At 44.5% G+C, this 19,588-nt stretch overlaps 1 protein-coding gene across 5 annotated transcripts in view; it reads left to right on the forward strand.

The window, feature by feature from the left end:
• Window positions 1-13,293, forward strand: part of ATXN7L2 (ataxin 7 like 2) — a 373,831-nt gene extending 360,538 nt beyond the window's left edge. For 3 of the 5 annotated variants that reach the window (XM_085652992.1, XM_085653011.1, XM_085653002.1), the window contains exons 10-11: window positions 1,680-2,553; window positions 12,500-13,293. In XM_085652992.1, the coding sequence (XP_085509118.1) occupies window positions 1,680-2,553; window positions 12,500-12,514 (889 nt within the window). In that variant the 3' untranslated portion in view covers window positions 12,515-13,293. The remainder of the gene's footprint in view (window positions 1-1,679; window positions 2,554-12,499) is intronic. The other 2 variants (XM_085653020.1, XM_085653029.1) reach the window with 1 other exon arrangement.
• Window positions 13,294-19,588: the final 6,295 nt, after the last annotated feature.

A 19,588-nucleotide genomic window follows, 5' to 3' on the forward strand; every position in this document is an offset into this window, starting at 1 on the left:
ACACCCAAAACCCCCCTAGTGCGTAAACACTAGAAATGCATTTGGGGGTTACATCTCCGCCCTACTCGGGCTTGTACCATTATTTTTTATACATTGTATTTTTACTGCTCCAAAGTCTATTATTTTGTACATGATGCTACTTACTGTAAGATTGCTGTGTGTTGTTTACGGTGTTTTGTGTGTGTGTTTCTTACCCCTACCACTCCCTAAATGACGCCTAACCTGCTCAACTTTTCTACCACTAGAAAGTAAAATGTCCAAAAGGAGCATCTTGGTTAATGAATTGGATAGTAGTATTGGCAGCTATTGCAAACCAGTGGTGCCCACACTTACGGTTCTGTCAAGTAACTACTGACTGTCTCACTATCTCTATATTAATGAAAGGCTTGGCCAAGCTGGAATAGCAGTAAAACTACAAGCCTCTGTTCTCCTGCCAGCCGGAGAGGGGAGGGAGAGAAGACATATGGTAGTACCAACACTAAAAGCTATTAAGCTGGACAGAAGGAAATTGACCTGCTGAGAATCTTAGTCCTCCAATCTGTTCTCAGACTAACAACTATCATATTAATAGCGCAACCTATAGAGAAGCAAGGGAAAAAGGGTGAAAGGAGACCGACACATAAGTCCATCATCGGCATGTACCGGTTCAATCACAACCACGAAATCGGGAGGAAAGGAAAAGGAAGCACACGGTTAGGACGATAGATTGTGAACAGTGGAATATCATTGGACTGGCAATATGAACAACTTACAAAACTTCAAGGTGGGTGGACCTGTGATGAAGTGGGTGGACCTCTGATGAGCCCTCACACCAGCCAAGAATTGACCGAGAAACCCAGGACTCCAAGGAGTGATAAACCAGAAGTTTGTGCTACAGCATCCGGCCTGGACAAATGCAGAAACAGGGAGGTTGGTACTGAATAGCTAATTGTTGAACCTGAGGGACTCAAAGGGTAGTGAGTGGCAAAATCCTTGGTACCGGAAAAGTGAGAAAACTACAAGATTTGTTGCCAGGCTCTTACCTGTAGGGCCGAAGTGTTTAAATAATTGCGCTACCGTAGTCAATCCAGAATTAAGGCCCAACCCAGAAGTGGGTGAATCCCCAGCAGTTAGTGATCTAGTCTTTCTTTCCTATCCTCCACTCCCAGTTTTCTAACTCCTACCCTTGCACGGTGAACGATCTTAAGAATGTAACCCAGGCTGCGTCCTCTCTTACTGCCGGTTACTTACCAGGCCTCTGACAGACCAATGTTCACTACTTTAGAGTAGTGATTTGCTTCCATTGTGTGGACAGAAGAAAATAAAGTGCTGAAGGCAAGTGTGTTGCAAACACACATAGGTGAGCTATTGAAAGAACACTCCGACATTTTGCTTTAAATGCACTTACACAAAAGCATAACCTCCCCTGGATGATTCAGTGTTGTTTCAATTATGCACTTGCACAAAGCAGCTATGGAGGATTTCAGTCCTATTTACTAAAGATTAATGGTTTGCAGATTCTCCAGATCTGAATCTTGAACATATTCACATGTTTTGACCCCAGGTGTCAAGACAATGCAATATATCAATATTTTGAGGAACACTTACAGGTCAGTAAATATCAAAAGTATTGCTCACCTTAATGATGGTAGTGTGTTGTGGGAAATAACTGCCTGCAATTAATGTTTCTTTCTTTCTAGAAAAATACCTCCAGCAACGAATCTTCAGCTGCCTCCTACGACTGCATCTTCTGTCCCTGTATCATCTACAGGCCACCCTTCTCTGAACTCTGGCACTGTCCTTGTTACAGGAGCTTCCCATGGAAATCCTCCCAAGACTGTGTCTTCCTCTGTGACTTTGGCTACCTGTAACAAGGAGACTAGGCTCCATCCTTCCCTCAGCTATGTAGCTGCTTCTCCACACGCCGCTGCTGCATGCAGCCAGTCAGACTGTACTGGTGGCAACAGCCACTCTATTACCTCTCCGCTACCAGCTAACACCCCATCTCCTTCCTTCAGCAGACTTCCTACAAATAAGTCCAGTCGCTCCTCCAAGGGAAAGGACGGAATCAGTTGTGATACTGAACACCTATCACGAAAACGCAAACAGTCTTCTGACCCTACCCACAGTCCTTCCTCCCACAAAAGGAACTGCATTCTGGATCCTGGGAAGGTAAAGCCTTCCAGTATACGGACCTCCTCATCTATTTTGTCTGCTCCATCGCCCTCATCCTACCCATCACAGACTAAGCCTCCCTCTGACTCTATTGTGAATGGGACAATCTGCCCAAGCAGTAAGGTAAAAAAGGTGGGACACTTGGACCCTAGGGGGCCCCCTCACCAGCAGGTGAAAGGTTTAACACTGGAAAACCGGGGGTCGCCAGTTAATAACTCGAAAGCTCTACCACCGAACTGCATTTCTGAAGAAGAAGCAAAAAAGCGCAAAAACCTGGCCACATACTGCCGGTCTGTGGAGCCGAAGCACTCCAACTCTCCCTCCGATGCTAGCTGCGCAGTGAGCAGTAAGAAGCCAGGGACCTCACTGGGGTTTGAGGAGAAGCAGAACACGTTAAAGGTGATGCAACTTTGGCAACTGTGCGATGGCATGTTCAGTAATGTAATGGCACTCAGTGCTTTATGTCTCAGCAGGAGGCTCTCTTACCCCTGGTGTCTTGTGTTCATGTCTTCATGCCTTCAAGATAGCACACCCTCATGGAGGAAAGGGTCTTGGTGTCGGATGTTGAGGCATTATAGGTTATGTTGGCAGAATGCTTTCTGTAAAGAGTTTTAGGCAATGTGGACTGTATGTTTCATAAGGAGACTTTGGGAGTTGTGCAGGTGCGCTGGCTCTAAAGGGAGTTGTAGTGAATTATGCTGAAGTGCTGGCTGGGCACAGAAGTTTGTGGGATGTGGCATAAGCATTGGTTTTGAGGAGAATTTATGGTAGTGGTGTAAGAGAACGATGTGAGGTGAGTTGTAGGGAATGATGCAGGGGTCTTGGATGGAAAGAGAGTTGTAGACCATGATGCAGGAGCAGTTGACGGGCAGAGTTCTAGCAAATGATGCAGGAAATAGGATTCCTAATCTTGCTACATGAAGTGGTTCTAGATTCTTTTACTTTCAAAGCAATGCTCTCAAGAGGTGGTGTGATTCGACAATGATTTGTCTGCCATCTAATTTCAGGAATGAAATGTGCAATTAATTTATGTTTTTGAGACTTGAGCAGAGCATTATCAGACAATTTTAAATAGGACAGCGTACACTATATTGGCATTACTGCAGATGTGAGTATACAAAAGTAAACTTTTTTAGAACTGTTAGTTTTCTATGGCTTTTAAAACTTATGTCAATGTAAACATTTCTTTGCAACCGCAATATTATGTGCAATTTGCACACAGGCGATCAGGCTTTGTATGCATTGGCTTTACTCAAATCATGATGCAGTCGGTATTTATTTTGCCATATTTTTTTAAAACTACAGCTTTGGAGGCAAAAGGAGCCTTTGAGTCATGTGTCTTGTGCTTGATACTATTAGACTCGCTCTTTTAGTATCGAACACCAGATGTGCCTTTAAATTGAGGTTAAAAGGAAAGCGTAGAGTCCAGGAGAGGCATTAACCACAGTCACTGATCTTTAATTCACCATGTGCTTTCACATGAGTGCCAAAGGTGGTCTGTGCTTCAAAATCATGATACTCAAAATTGCCTTGCTGTCTCACAAAGGTGCACTCGATCCCAGCCACTTAGGAACAGTATAACTTGCATTTGTACTCCCCAAACTAATTAATGCCTTGTTTTATATTTCACTTTTGGCTATTACTCACCTAAATAGAACATCAATTTATGGGTGTGTTTAGAAATGTTCTGACCGTAAAGCAGAGAGGGAGAGAACACTTTTCAAAGACATTATTCCAAATGATGCCGAGGAAGACGACAACTCAGACTTTCCATTTGACAGAGTGTCTGTATATTCTGTGTCAATGTCTACAAGTGATCTGATCTGATGGCATACAATACTCTAGTACAAAAGGCGGCTCTGACAAATGACCTTAATCAGTGTAGGTTCCTCAACCGAGGTGTTATCCTGATGCTTGAACGTGCAGATAGTACAGCTTCGTTTACTTCTTATGAAGGACATTTTCCTTAAGCCTTCTAGTATCAGACGGTGGCATCCAGACCTTAAACCTGCACCACAAAATCTCCATTATGTGAAAAGACATTCAAGAGCAGATTAAGGCATTGTAATAAAGGTAAGAAGGAAGTGTATTAATCAAAGTTCCCTCTCCCTGACCAAGGAGGGAAGTGCATTCAGGTATGTCTTATGAATCTATCATTCGCATTGAGGGGCCAATTTTGCTTCATAATAGAATACAGTGATGAGAGTCTGTGTGGCAAGAGGTGTTTGTCGAGTTTATATTATACAGACAACATTGCTGCCTTCTTAATGGGGATTCCAGGCAAATAACCGCCAACATGTTACATCAGTGGACCTGATGTGCAGAGGATGATACAAGGCAGGTTTTGACTGCATTATGCTGACACGGTCCTGTTATTTGCGGATGTCTGTGTTCAAACCAGAATGTACAGCATGTATGGTGAATATATATTTTTCTTTTCTTTTTTTTTTGGTAGTCCTTTGCCTTTTATAAAATACAGTCAAAACTATGGTAGTTTTACAGCCAAAGAGACTCATTCAGAGTCCTTTGCAAACACCATTCCGAAGAATCCTTGCTGATCCAGAGGCATCCTCAAACTGGTGACCCTAAAGACTGAGTCAATGTTAAGTGGTTGTCGCAAGCGCTGTAGCAAAGAAATTCTCGTAGAGTGGAAACCTTGTGGAGAAAACGTGTTTACATTGGACTGGGTTTGGGGAACCATTAATCTATGGATGCTTGAAATGGTGACTGGAGATATTATTAAATTTTGAATGAAGCCTCGATTAAACCACCTGCTTCAGTAAAATAGTGTACATCTAACATTTGTAATGATGCTGTAATAAATGGGTCCCCTAAAACCGCAGTGATTAATCTCTTAACTCTAAAGACAGATGGTCCACTCGGACCAGTATGTACACTTAACATCAGGAAACTCACCTGAATGCACATGAAGTTGCAGAATGATGCTGCTTACGTACAAGAAAGGACTTCATGACTACGTTAGTCCTATTAAGTCGTATTTTCCTTATTTACACATGCTAATAAATGCCATACACTAAGATATCTTGGGGGGTGCATGGCATATGTAGGTGATTGACTAACCACAGCTGTAATAATGGAGAAGCATGCATAGGATACTTTTTTTTTTTTTTAACAACCAATTTTATTGGTTTTCAATGTACCATATGGGCAAGCCCAGCGAGCATCAAGCATGTAAGAAAACAATATACATTAGCAAGGCACCATATATCATCCCCAACGAAGTCTGCAGAGCAGCAGACCCTAACCCCCTCCCCTTCCCCAACCACGCACCATACATCCTCATTACATTATCATGTAATTGTATTGCAATCTTGCCCCTTTTACCTCTACACTACACCATTGTCTTATATCGGTGAATTGCTCACAACCAACCTATCTATTGGATCAGAGGGAGCTACTGACCCCAGAAGTGAGAGGTCTATGCCACGATACGCGGCATAGTATACTTTTACTACGCTTCACAGGAGATGTCAAAATATAAAACGCATCTCACCTTGATCAAAACATCTTGTTTTTAGCTGCAGGTTTAGATAAGGAGATTAGGAGATGAAAGTTTCCATTCACACACATCTTTCTGCTGTTGCAGGCATCAGCATTTCATGCACTGTGATGTATTACGCTTCTAGCTACTGCCATAGGGAAGACTGAAAATGCACCCTGTAGATGAGTGTTTGGATGACCATCTTGGATGTTTCAGAAGACCTAGTGGTTGTGCGTAAGCAGATGCCAGAATCTCTCCAATTTTTGCAACTTCTGCAATCTGATCTGTTTTTGTCTCTATGCTGAAAACATATTGAACACCAAGCAAACCCTATCACTTGGAAATAATGGCCGTGTTACCAGAGTTCAATATTTATGGAGCTAGAAGGGTTTATCTGCGCTGATAAAACAGCAATGAAATGTAGTCCGAGACAGGTAAGAGCCTGCTCACGACCGATCTTGGGAGTGGCCCAATTGACACTGGCAATAAGTGTTTAAATTCTTACCTTGTGATTGAGGTCATCCATCCGTCAAGCATGACCCTCTATACATGGATGAGTAGGAGATCTCCCACCCTATCATACAGTAGGGTGCTCCGCTTCAGGTCCTAATTTCAGAGCTAGCTTTAGCCAACCTAGACCTATTGTCTGATGACTTTGATGTCCTGACCGGTGACTGAAATCCGCCTCCAGGCTTCGTCCAAATGCAAGCGGCTTAGATTTTGTCACAGATATCTTCCCAACTACATAATTCTCTTATTTGCTTGTTGGACAACTGTAGTAATTTTCAAGTCCGAGTTGGGACTGCAGGTGGATATTTATAAGATCTACTTACCAGATGTTGCAGCCTACAGAAATAGACCACCATAATCTGGGGTATTGCCTTGTCCGGCTAGTGGGTTTACTGCTTCGTGGGAGCTCGTATGAGTGAGTACAAACCTGCATGTGCACTAGGCTTCTGATTACACCAACCTCCTGTCATGGAAAATATCCCTCATTTGATGTCATTAAATCAGCAATGCAAATGAGGGCTGCAAACCTGATTCCTTCTAATCTGTGCACCATATTTCAATGGCACTAGTGGAGCTCTCTACACACCCGTTTTTCCCCCCAACATGGTTATCTAAATAATTTCACTTACATTTGATTCATTTCCCTATCTTTTCTCTTTTACATTTCATTTTTCTGCTCTGAAATCGTTACGTTGAGGTCAAATAAGGTCTTTGTTTTTCTGTTGAAGAAATCAGGTCTCTGCCTTCTGCTGACATTTAATGCATACTTGGCCTAGACGTAGGGCAGAGTGTTCCAGTGAATTACTTGCTGTGTACCGCATTGCTGTTTTGAACGGGGGATATTTCCTTATTTGTATGCCTGCTTATACTTTTACCGGAGCCTAGGTAGCATCTGGCATCCTCGAGGAGATGGTTCTGTTTGAAAGAGATGTAGTGTTTACTCCCATGCCTTAGGCAAGCACTCCGTGTCACCAAAAGGTACTAAGATGCTAGTTAGGTCGTTACCTACCTTTTTGCCTCCTTTTATTTCCTTCACACTTGTAGACTCATCTTAAAGGTCAGTGGTAAGGCTGTGCACCTTTAACATTGGGGGTGTTTAACAGCGTATATTTCAGCTTCACATACATCTGTTTTAACTACTTTAGAAGCACAGTCTGCACCTTCTCCTGTGTGGCAGAGTAGTAGTAATTTCTGGATTGGAAAGTGCCTACATACTAGAAGTATACAAATCACCTTAAAGGAAGCTTAACTCGTATAACTCGATGCTTTTAGAGTCGCATGTGGAGTGAAACAGAGTTTGAGCTGATCTCCCAGAACGGCTTAATACAACATAAGATTACGACGGAATCATAGAATCTGAACTAGAACACCAGTATTATGGTTAGGGGCACGCCATCAATTACAGCACAGAGGATAGCATTCTGGATCCAGTCAGTATGAGAAAACTCCTTGCAAAACGTGCTCTTCGAGACTGATAACAATCAGTAATATTAGTGGTATTGAACATAACTTACTCCTATGTCCCAGCTCAGTTTGTTTCTCACTTTGCACGGTGAGTCGGCCATAGGTGGCCATGTTCCACAAGTCCTCTTCTCTAAGTATGTCCAGTTTCATTTTTGTCTGTTGTTTTTATAAGGTGCATCCCCCTCTGTACGACCAAGGCTGATACGTGAGTTTATCTTCTTTCTTCTTTTCCAAATGGAATAGTCGCATGAGATTCCCAGGTGTCTAGCAGGAGTCTTCAGTCCTATACACTCCAGTGGAGGGACATATTTGTGAACTATTTTTCGAAGACTTCATGCTCATTCTTTATCTCTGTTCCGGAATTGCCATTATTACTACAGTAATAAAGTTTTTATTGTGGAAAATTTTCAGCATAATTCTCGTACTAGCAGTGCCTTCATAGCTTTGCACAGAATCGGCTCGCGAAATTAGGTGAAGCGGAACTATATTTGGGGGACATATACCTCTCCAACATTACCTCTACAGCCTGTTACCTTGAGAGTTACTGCTTGAACACCATTACCTCATTTGGTTGACCAACGGAAGAAAATAATTAATTAGTTAACATTCATTTATTTTTATTGTGTGAATTCAAATGAAATACATTTTATATCATCATTTAATACAACAGAATTAAAATACATTTAAGAAAATGGTTGTCCTTCCTTGGGGCTAGGTGCTTTGGACGTTCTTTAAATTTTAAATTATGTAAATAATACATGTTTTCCATTGTGCAGTGTTAGATTGGGTTGTGGTTTGGTTTAGTATTTTTACATTCAGGCCGTAGATTCTTTGTCATAAAAAAATAATTTAATGTAATTCAATTGACAAAGTTAAATAAATATTGCTTAATGTTCGGGTTAGGAATAGTGTTTGGATAAAAGTATTCTATATTATGAAAATGTTCTTAAGTAAAAAGACAATAACCTGTTGGAGATAGCATTACTGTGAAGGTGGTCAATTCTCATAGAGGCAATTCAGGAAAATTCTATAAAATCATGCATACATAAAATAGTTCGTAATCACCTTAGTTACAATAAATCAGCATTTAAAATCCTCCAAATATTACTTGAACAAATCATCATTTAATCACAGATCAGGAGTTTAATATTCGATAATATTCATACAACATTGTATTGTAGGGTATCTTTAAAGTGCATCCATGCTTAAAAGACATTTAGTAGATAGTGTGGAATGTAGTATGTCGTATATACTTTGCCCTATCCTGAGATAGCCTTGAGCACAAATCTTACTTTTGATCAAAAAAAGTAGAGATTTTCGTGTATACTTGCAGGAAAATACTTTGATTTCCAGATCGGTGTAAGTAACTGTTTGTGAACAGCTGATACCAGTTGCAAAACACTAAAAAATTAATCACATCTTCCTTCGTATGGCTGAACACCAGCAGATTAAGTTTAGTCTGTTTTGTCTTCTAAAAGAATGTCAAAATTAACTTGGGTAATTTTCTTAGCCTGGGTCGTTTGATAGCTGTACTGTTAGGCTGCAAACATATGAAAACTAAATATGGTTGAACTTGCTCAGATCCAGTTAGGCAAAAAATTGTGCCAGAGCGGACACTAGGTGTTTAACTACTGCCTAAGCTTGCATTTCAGGCATGAGGTCCTTTAGCCAAGTGGCTTTGCAAATACCGGTCTAATAAACAGCTTGCAAGGTTTCTATGGCAACATACAGGAAAGGGGTTCCTTGTTTGGTACTTACAAAATAATTAGATGTACCTAACATGACCCCCCAATTTTTTTATTTTTTATTTTTTTGTTTATGTATTTTATTTAAATGTGTTCAATCGACTGTATTGTCTAAACCTTACACCTAAAGCCTTTTCCGAGATTTCTCATGATAAACACCAAGCACAACAGTAACCTAGCAGCCTCTCTTATATCTGTGGAAAAACAGAATGGCCAAATTTGCCCTTTCTCTTTACTAGTCCTAATGAGCTAATCATTGTTTTGTTTCTCTTAAAGACCATTGTTTTTCTTTGTAAATTTCAATTTATAATAACGATCCTCACTCTATGGGTTATGTTGTGGGATTTGTAGAGCGCATGGCTGTCCCGGCAAAGGGACATCCCATCACTAAATGTCAGAGGAAAGGTGCATGTGAGTATACTGCTTACTGAAACAGCCAGGTCTTTACTGCCTTTCTAAGGCCAGGAGATTGGAAACGTTCCTGCTGGAGAGAGGCAATGAGTTCCAAAGAGTCAGTGCTAGTACCTTAAATAAGCGGCCTCCGGCACTGTCTCTACAGGATCTCGGCACCCGCTTCAAATGGAGATCCGCAGAGCATGGGTTGGAATGTAATTACATTGGTCGTTGAGAATCGCCGGGGCAGAGCCAGAGCCCAGAGTCTACAGACTCATTCAAAGGGCAAAAGAATACTATACAGAAGCATCTGGGGTTCTATCCAAAATAACAGTGCCAATAGTTTCTAGTACCCTTGATCTTATACCATTTCGAATTTCTGAGTCTAAATGCTCAGTGCCCAAGTACATTTCCAACAGATTGGTCGTCATACATCCTAGCCAGCACGCATCATTAAACATTCTGCATTGGGAAGAACTGGGTCTTCGTCTGGCTGATTGGAGATTCTGTCTCCCGAGACTGATGGGACATATTGTTAGTCCGTCGTCCATTTTGACTACTGAGAGCCATTTTGTTTAATACTGCTGTTTCACGCTGTAGTTATTTTGTCTCCCCCATGTGCAAGATAAGAAGCATCTATTTAAATGCGGTCACAGTGTGACTATGCCATTCGAGTGCCCTTCTGCACCCTGTTAGCACATTCGGTAGGTTACTATATCCAGCCTTTTCCTGCCCAGATGATTGCTTACTTCTCCCATAACGTTTATATTAATGTCCTGCAGTCTATTTCTTTCCCTTATATTGATATCATAGTGACCATGTGTGCCTCTGAAAGCGCTGACTTCATGGACTGAGGGGCGTCTCCAACTTGCCCTTGAACAAAAAGTAATATCCACTTTTGAATGATTCCTTCTCAACTCACTTTATTGAATCCATGAAGTGTTCATTTAGTTGATATCTATCTTAATACAAACATGAATGATAATCCTCACTTGGTATCATACATGTCATTTAACAAGTTTTCATCTGCCCAATGCATTTCGGACTAAGGCCCTTTATCAGGGGTTTCACTCTGCAATACAGAAGAAACTCAAGCTTAGTACCAAAAAATCGGCAAACCTGCCAAAATATTACATGAATGTGATAGATGCCATGTATAACCATAAGTGGTGGATTAGTAACATCCAGTAGGCATTGGTCATAATGAACAGTAGTCCCCTACTGTTCATTATGACCAATGCCTACTATTTATGGTTATACATGGCATCTCTCACATTCATGTAATATTTTGGCAGGTTTGCCGATTTTTTTGTTACTAAGCTTTAGTTTCTTCTCTATTGCAGAGTGAAGCCCCCTGATGAAGGGCCTTAGCCCGAAATGAATTTTTCAGACAAGGATCTGCACTGTTAACTCATCCTATTGAACATGTATCCAGAACGTGTGTCCTTTCCTTTTGTAAATTGATCCAGAGCTTTGGTTTTCAGGTGAAGCCCTATGCTGATAAGCAAATCCTTAAATGTATCAACTGTGCATCGACGTGGAGTTACCCTTCATTAACTGACTTCCTGGATGGTGGGCCACTTTCAGGAACTTAGCGCAGACCGAAATAAATCCTAATAATAGGAGGCAGTTCCCCTGTTTGGAACGAGTCCCTTTTGTGGTATTCCATGTAAACTCTTCCACCACGAGCTAGGCCAGTGATGAGCTATGGCTTCTGGCTAGATCCCAACAATCCTCTCAGTATCCAAATCCAGAAGACTTTGACTTCTGCTTTTCCCTGCTGTAAACCCTGAGAAAGAGACTCCCATTTCTCCCACAGAACTCCTGGGCGAGTGGTGATAGGTTTCATCATCCTCTCCCACTTGTATTATGGAAATGTCTTTTTTACTTGGGCATTCTAAAGCACTTTACTTTCAAATTTTAGAAACTTAAAAACATGGCAGATGGGTTGAGAAAATGTCATGACATCGGAGACGACATGCTCTGTGCTAGCTTACCGCCAAACAAAATTCGTTTTAACTCTATATATTTATAAGACAGGCCTTATGCTAGTGTCCTTACTGGCCTCCCATTATATTCTGGCTTGATCGTGTAGCTGTGAATTCTTGATACTTCTCCACATCCCCCCAGTACTGCCAAGTTTCTTCTGGAGGAAGAATCTTCAGAGTCCTGGGCTCCACAGTCTGGAATGGCATGCCTTCTTAAACTCTCAAACTTCTCACACTCCTAGTTCCACAAATTACTGGAAATCTTTCTTTTGCTATGCGGCACAAACTCATCTCTTTGTTTCTTTGCTTTTGTTTCTTTCTCCCATTTCCATCTCTGTCCAAGATGCTGTTGGATGATAGCTTCTGGATTGGAATGGGTGTAGTATGAAAATAATTATTTACTATAGTAACTTGGGTATCTTTCTGTCTTATGGTGCTGAAGACCTAAAACCTATCCTTAATCTTGAGTACTTTGTAACTATGATTAAAATAAACTGCACATACACAGAGTAAAGGAACGGTTATGGGGGGCTGAGTTGGGTTGTCGGGGTACTGACCATGGTTATTTGATATCCCAGGATTTGGGTTCAAGGATGTGGCATACTGTATTTTATAAGGGGAGTAATGTATACTTAAGCAATAGATTAGACACATTATTACTAATGAAATGTTTATATTGCACCAACCGCTACTGTTCTTTACTTTTTTTCCTTTAATTAATCCTTTTTCTCTTTTTCTTTTAGTCAAAAGCGCATTAGCAAGAAAGTGCCTGCTGATCTCTCTGGAAGAGTGTTTGAGTCCCGAGCCCGAAGGCGCCAGGATAAGTATTGCATTAGGGTGCACAAGTCTTTGGCCTCCGGGAAGACGTCATCAGAAATTGTTTGGAGAGTCCAGAGACTTATTGCAAGTGTCAGAGATATCTCTGCTAACCCTGGGGTTTCACATACACCATGACTGAGTACATTGGATGCCATCTAAGGTGTGTATGTGCTGTGTCCTTCTATGCACCATGACCGGTATCGGGTAAACTGAACTTGATCATGTAAAAGGTGTCAGCAGGCCGTGGTCAGTCTACACATCACTACTGAGTGCCACGGATGAGTGACTGAGACCCTTGATCAGTTCATGCAGCGTTGCTGATGAAATTTGAGGTATGTCCATGACTCTTGGGACAGTGATGCACTGCTGTCTCATCGGAGGTGTGTTCATGGTCGATGCATACAGAGTTAATGATGTCATCGGAGGCATATCCCGATGCCTGTCCTAGCCATGCTGTGTTACAGAGGTCAGTGGAGGCATGCCCAAGTCCTGGCCAATCCAAGCAACATTCCTGATGTCATCGGAGTCCTGGCCAATACAAGCAGTGTCGCTGACCTAATCGAAGTGGTGTTTGCCAGTCCTTGGTCTCTTAGTGCCATTGTAGAGAAATTTGGATGCATAGTTCACTGCTTTTTATAACTTTATATTTTTTTAAACCTCTTTAAAAAATACCTCAAGACTCTTTTCCTGTTCTGTTGCTGCTAAAAAAAAAAGAAAAGGGTGAAAGCTGATTAAAGGGACAGAGGCCACGATGTGGCCATCATATTTATAAATCTATTTGTTTTTCTTCTCTGTATTTTCTTAAAGTTTGCTTTGCACCTGTTTTATTGTGAAACTTGACTTTGTATCCAGAGCGCTGCATTCCATCTGCCTTCTGGTAGAGAGCACTGAGGCTTGAGCTACCTTAGTATATGATTAGTCTCAGAGGCGCAACTAGAGCCAAATTTCGGGGGGGGGGGGTAATTCCTCCAGCAATAGGTAGAGTGGAGATGAAGGGGTGAAAAAAACCAAAGCCTTGTTAACACATAAATGGTCTCTTAAAGACCTGTGAAGTACTCAGGTGCGACTCAGATAGGCGCAAAAACGGTCTGTGTGTGTGCGCGCCCGGGAAGCTGTGGGTGTTGTGTGCGTGATTAGTCTGTTGCCATGTCACTGGTGCAAGAGAGGGGCACACTCTCACACTTAATGAAAAAAAAAAAAATTACAGAGTGGCAGTAGTTTCTCTGTAGTTATAGTTGGGATAACCGTAGGTGGGAATTCCTTAGATATTTGACCTGTAATAACTTTGCACCCATTTGACGAATCTCCATTAAACTTTGCTGAACAATAGCCTTTGCTACATTGACGGATGATACAAAGTTTCGCTGTGATTGGACAAGGGTATGCAAAGGAAACAAGCATTGGCATAGCCAATAGGTCTCGCCTTTGGGACCTTATAAGTGTGTTCGAGGCATATGAGCTGCAGATTGTACACTTAGCATAGATCGCCATCTGGTGTTGGGCCCGGATGTTTGCAGTTTGTTTTTCTTCTTGGACAGTCTTTGGAAGTCACGAGTTTGGTGACTCCTCCTTCGGTCCGTACTGCGCATGGGCTTCGGCTCCATCCTCAGATTGTTTTTTTCCGCCATCGGGCTCGGATGTGATACTTCGTGCTCCGGCTTCGAACTTCTACGGTTCCAGCCTCGACGGAAAATCCTCGTATCTTCGAGTTTCTTCACTCTTCATCTCTCGAAGCGGCACTTTTCTCCATCCCGTACATCGGCACCGGCCTTCGGGCTCTCCTCGACTCCGGTCCCGGCCGATGGAAAGGACTCCGTTCAAAAAGTGCCCAAAATGTGGGTCTAAATTTCCCCACACCGACCTCCATCAGGTGTGTAATCTTTGCCTCTCTCCAGAACACGAGGCCAGAGACTGCCCCGCCTGTAAGTCTTTTCGATCGAAGAAAACCATCCGGGATCGAAAAGCTCGACGCACCATGGCGCACTCATCGTCTGCAGCTCCACCGGACATCTTCGGAGACGGCGCCGAAGCTTCGGGGCAAACACACACCGAGCAGGAAGAAGACGTCGTCAGCGCTTCCGAAGCCGACGACTCCGACGTGGAGGACATCACACCGGCGCAGCGGGCCGTGAGTACTGTGCCCCCTCCCACCCCCGCGCCCAAAACCAAAGAGACTCAGGTTACTCCCTCGCCTGCCGGCCTGGGCAAAACCAAGACCAAAGCTTCGATCACCCCACCTTCGGGCTCGGTGTCGAAGCATCCAAAGTCTCACGGCAGCTCGGGATCGAGCCAGCCGACGCCCGGTGCCGAAAAACAGCATCCGGCACCGAAGAAAGCAATATCCAGCTCGACGCCGAAGCCTGGACTCTCGGTGCCGACCAAACACAAACATAAATCTGTCGGCACCGACGCTCCGACGCCGAAAACTCCTTCGACGCCGAAAAAACAGGAGGCCCCAAAAAAGCATGGCGCACACAAACCATCGAAGTCCTCGGCTCCGAAATCACCGGTGCCGACGGACGATTCGACGCCACTGGCTCTGTTTACACCAGACCCTCTACAAAAGACTCTGTCCAAAGATCCACAGACTGGACTATTGACTTTAATTATCAAGAAAAGACGCCTTGATACTCCGGCTCCTCCTCCACCACCCAAAAGGAAGGACTCTGCTACTTCTCCCCTCAGAGTGCCCTCCCCACTACCGCCTCCCCTACCTCCTCCACCACCCCCTCCCCCTCCCAGGTCTCCGCCACCTCCACCTCACTACGATCCGGCCCCATCCCCAGATCCGGATGATGGGGACCCGGACAATTACCCGGCGGACGTCCCAATGGATCCCACTCCACCAGGGACCCCAGACCCATGGGAGGATTACAATAACCCTGATATACCAGATATACCTCAGGACGACCTATACCCATCCAGGCCGTCTCCTCCAGAGGACTCCTTAGGGTTTCATCATTTAGTGCAGAGAGCAGCACACTACCATGGGGTGGACATGCACAGTGAACCAGTGGAAGAAGACTTCCTACTGGACACATTTGACATACAAGACAAATCCACTTCTATTTTACCCATGCTTAAGGGTGTCACCAAGCACGCTACAGAGGTGTTCAAAGACCCTGTCAGGGCCAGAGTACTGAACCCTAGAATAGAGAAGAAGTACAAAGCGGCACCCACAGACCCTGCATACATTAAGGGCCCTGCTCCCCTAGATTCCCTAGTTGTCTCCACAGCTAGAAAGCGGGCTAACTCCCAATCCTCAGGAGAAGCCCCACCGCCAGACAAGGAATCTAAACTCCTGGACGCGTCTGGTAAACGCACCGCCTCCCAAGCTGCAAACATATGGCGCATTGCAAACACACAAGCACTGCTTGCGCGATATGATAGAGCACACTATGATGAACTAGAGGCTCTTATGCAGCACCTTCCAGAAAAACACAAGCGCAAGGCTTATGACCTGATACAGGAGGGTAAACTAATTACAAACACCTCCATTAAGTGTGCCCTCGATGCAGCCGACACTGCTTCTAGAGCCATAAATACAAGTGTCCTGCTTCGTCGCCATGCCTGGCTCAGGATCTCAGGGTTCAAGCCTGAAGTCCAGGCGTCCATACTCAATCACCCCTTTGACCAACAAACTCTCTTTGGGCCAAAGGTAGACGAAGCGCTGGAAAAGATGAAAAAGGACACAGACACAGCAAAGTCTATGGGGGCACTCCAAACACAAGCCTCTAAACGTTCCTTTCGACGCTCGTCCTTTCGTGGCACAGGCAGAGGCTCCTCCACCGATAACGCCTCTACCTCCTACAAGTCCCCTCCTCAAAATACCTTTTCAAAGGGCAATCAAAGGGGTGGTTACAGAGGCAATAACAATAAGGGCAGGGGCAAAACCAACAACACCCGTTCTGCCACCCCACCCGCACAATGACTCCCCTCCGCTCCCCCCAGACCATCCCACTCCGGTCGGGGGCAGACTACAAGACTTTATCCACACATGGGAGTCCATAACATCGGACAAATGGGTGACCCAAATCATTCGGTCAGGGTACTGTCTCGAACTAACATCTACCCCACCCAATATCCCACCAAGGCACCGTCCAATGTCTCAAGAACATTCCACACTGCTCAAACAAGAGGTACTCTCACTCCTCCAAAAACACGCTATAGAGCAGGTCCCCGTCAATCAACAAAATCTAGGGGTCTACTCCCTATATTTCTTAATACCAAAGAAAGACGGGACCCTCAGACCCATTCTCGACCTCCGGCCTCTAAATGCCTGCATACATTCAGACCATTTTCACATGGTCACCCTACAACAAGTCCTCCCACTCCTCTGCCAGGGAGACTTTCTCACAACCTTGGATCTGAAAGACGCATACTTTCACATTCCAATACACCCCTCTCACAGGAAATACCTCAGGTTCGTGGTGGACGGGCAACATTACCAATTCACGGTTCTCCCCTTCGGGGTCACCACCGCACCACGGGTGTTTACCAAATGCCTAGCAGTAGTAGCAGCACACCTCAGACGTCAACATATTCACGTCTTCCCTTACCTAGACGACTGGCTGATAAAAGCCGCGTCCTACAACCAATGTGTGCAACATACAAACCGCACCATCCAACTGCTCCACCAGCTAGGCTTCACGGTGAACTACCAAAAGTCCCACCTCATACCATCTCACACAAAGCAATATCTCGGGGCCACTATAGACACCTCCAAGGGTATTGCCTATCCAAACTCAGCCAGAATCACAAGCATTCAAGCCTTACGCAAAACATTCCTTCCTCAACACTCTCTTCCAGCAAGAGTGTTTATGAAGCTCATAGGAATGATGGCGTCTTGCATCTTCATAGTGCCCCATGCAAGACTCCACATGCGTCCACTTCAAGAGTGCCTAGCACAACAGTGGAACCAGGCCCAGGGTCAGCTGACGGATCTGGTGTTGGTGGACGGCCGCACACATCACTCTCTGCAGTGGTGGAACACCACAAACCTTTCCAAAGGGCGGCCGTTCCTGGACCCGGTTCCACCGGTGATTCTAACAGCGGACGCATCGCTCTCCGGCTGGGGAGCGCACCTCCTACACCTCACCATGCAAGGTCTATGGACGCCACAGCAAAAATCGCTCCACATCAACCATCTGGAGCTCTTGGCGATCTTTCTAGCCCTAAAATCTTTCCAAAAACAGATTTCGGGCAAAGCAGTCCTCATTCGCACAGACAACATGACTGCGATGTATTATATACAAAAACAGGGGGGGACACACTCTCCCCAGCTCTCCCGCTTAGCCCAGAGCATATGGAGATGGGCAATTCCCCAAAACATCTTTCTCCTGGCACAGCACGTTCCAGGCGTACAAAACACCATGGCAGATCTGCTCAGCAGACAAACGCAACAACTACACGAATGGGAACTGCATCCACAAGTTCTTCACCCATTCTTCCAACAGTGGGGGCATCCTCAGATAGACCTCTTCGCCACCCACGAAAACAAAAAATGCCCAAGCTTCGCCGCCAGATACCCACACCCATTGTCCAAAGGCAATGCGATATGGATGAACTGGTCAGGCAGATTTGCATACGCCTTTCCACCTCTCCCACTAATTCCATTAGTGGTCAGGAAGCTACAACAGCACTCCCTCACACTCATTCTGGTAGCTCCCACGTGGGCCAGGCAGCCGTGGTACACCACGCTACTACAACTATCAGTGGTACCACATCAAAAACTGCACCTATCCCCATGCCTCCTAACCCAGAACCATGGAGAAATCAGGCACCCGGACCCAGCTCAGCTCAACCTGGCGATCTGGCTCCTGAAATCTTAGAATTCGGATACCTTAACCTTCCTCCTGATTGCATGAACATCATCATGGAAGCCAGACGTCCTACCACTAGAGCATGCTATGCCGCATAGTGGAAAAGATTTGTAATTTACTGCCGTAATAATACAATCAACCCTCTAGATGCATCCATACAGCACATCATATGCTATCTGCTCCATCTTCACAGGTGTAACCTGGCATATTCATCCATACGCCTACACCTAGCAGCGATCGCTGCTTATCTACAAAACAGACAGCATTTATCACTCTTCAGAGTCCCCGCTATTAAAGCCTTCATGGAAGGCCTTAAACGAGTAATTCCTCCCAGGGCACCACCTTCCCCTGTATGGAATCTAAATTTAGTTCTTACACGACTAATGGGTCCGCCCTTCGAACCAATGCACAAATGTGAGCTACAGTTACTCACCTGGAAAACAGCTTTCCTTGTAGCTATCACTTCCCTTAGAAGGGTTGGTAAAATACAAGCGTTCACCATACAGGAACCCTACATACAAATGCATCACAGCAAGGTCATACTTCGCACAAATCCGAAGTTTCTGCCCAAAGTCATTTCCCCCTTCCATCTCAATCAATCAGTGGAATTACCTGTCTTCTTTTCGCAACCCCAATCTGTTGCGGAAAGGGCCTTACACACACTTGATGTGAAAAGGGCGTTGCTATACTACATACAAAGAACGCAACCCTTCAGGAAGACTAAACAATTGTTCGTTTCCTTCTCTCCACCACATAAAGGCAACCCCATTTCGAAATCAGGGATAGCTAGGTGGAGAGGTGTGGCTCACTGGTTAGAGGCGGCAGATCCGCAAGCAGAGAATCGGCCAGGGACCAGGGTTCAATTCCCGACGCGGCAGGGTTGTGGACCAGGGTCAAAACGGACTCGATAATTCTCGCCTCGGTACCTACTCTAACCAGGAACACACTCGGCAACTCTGGGCATTAGCTTGCCTCATCTCCACAACGGCCCCCCACATTCGCCGGGGATGCCTGGTTTCACCTTGGAGATACCCAGGAGGGACCATCTCACAGGGATAGCCAGGACGGGTTCCCCAGCGGTCTACAGCGCCACGACGCCTCAGGGCAGCAGTGCGCTTTACAAGACACATACATTTACATTTACATTTAGGTGGATTGTAAAATGCATACAAATTTGCTATCAAAAGGCAA

This window comes from Triturus cristatus, chromosome 1_1 (assembly GCF_964204655.1).
Source record: "Triturus cristatus chromosome 1_1, aTriCri1.1, whole genome shotgun sequence".
NCBI lineage: Eukaryota > Metazoa > Chordata > Amphibia > Caudata > Salamandridae > Triturus > Triturus cristatus.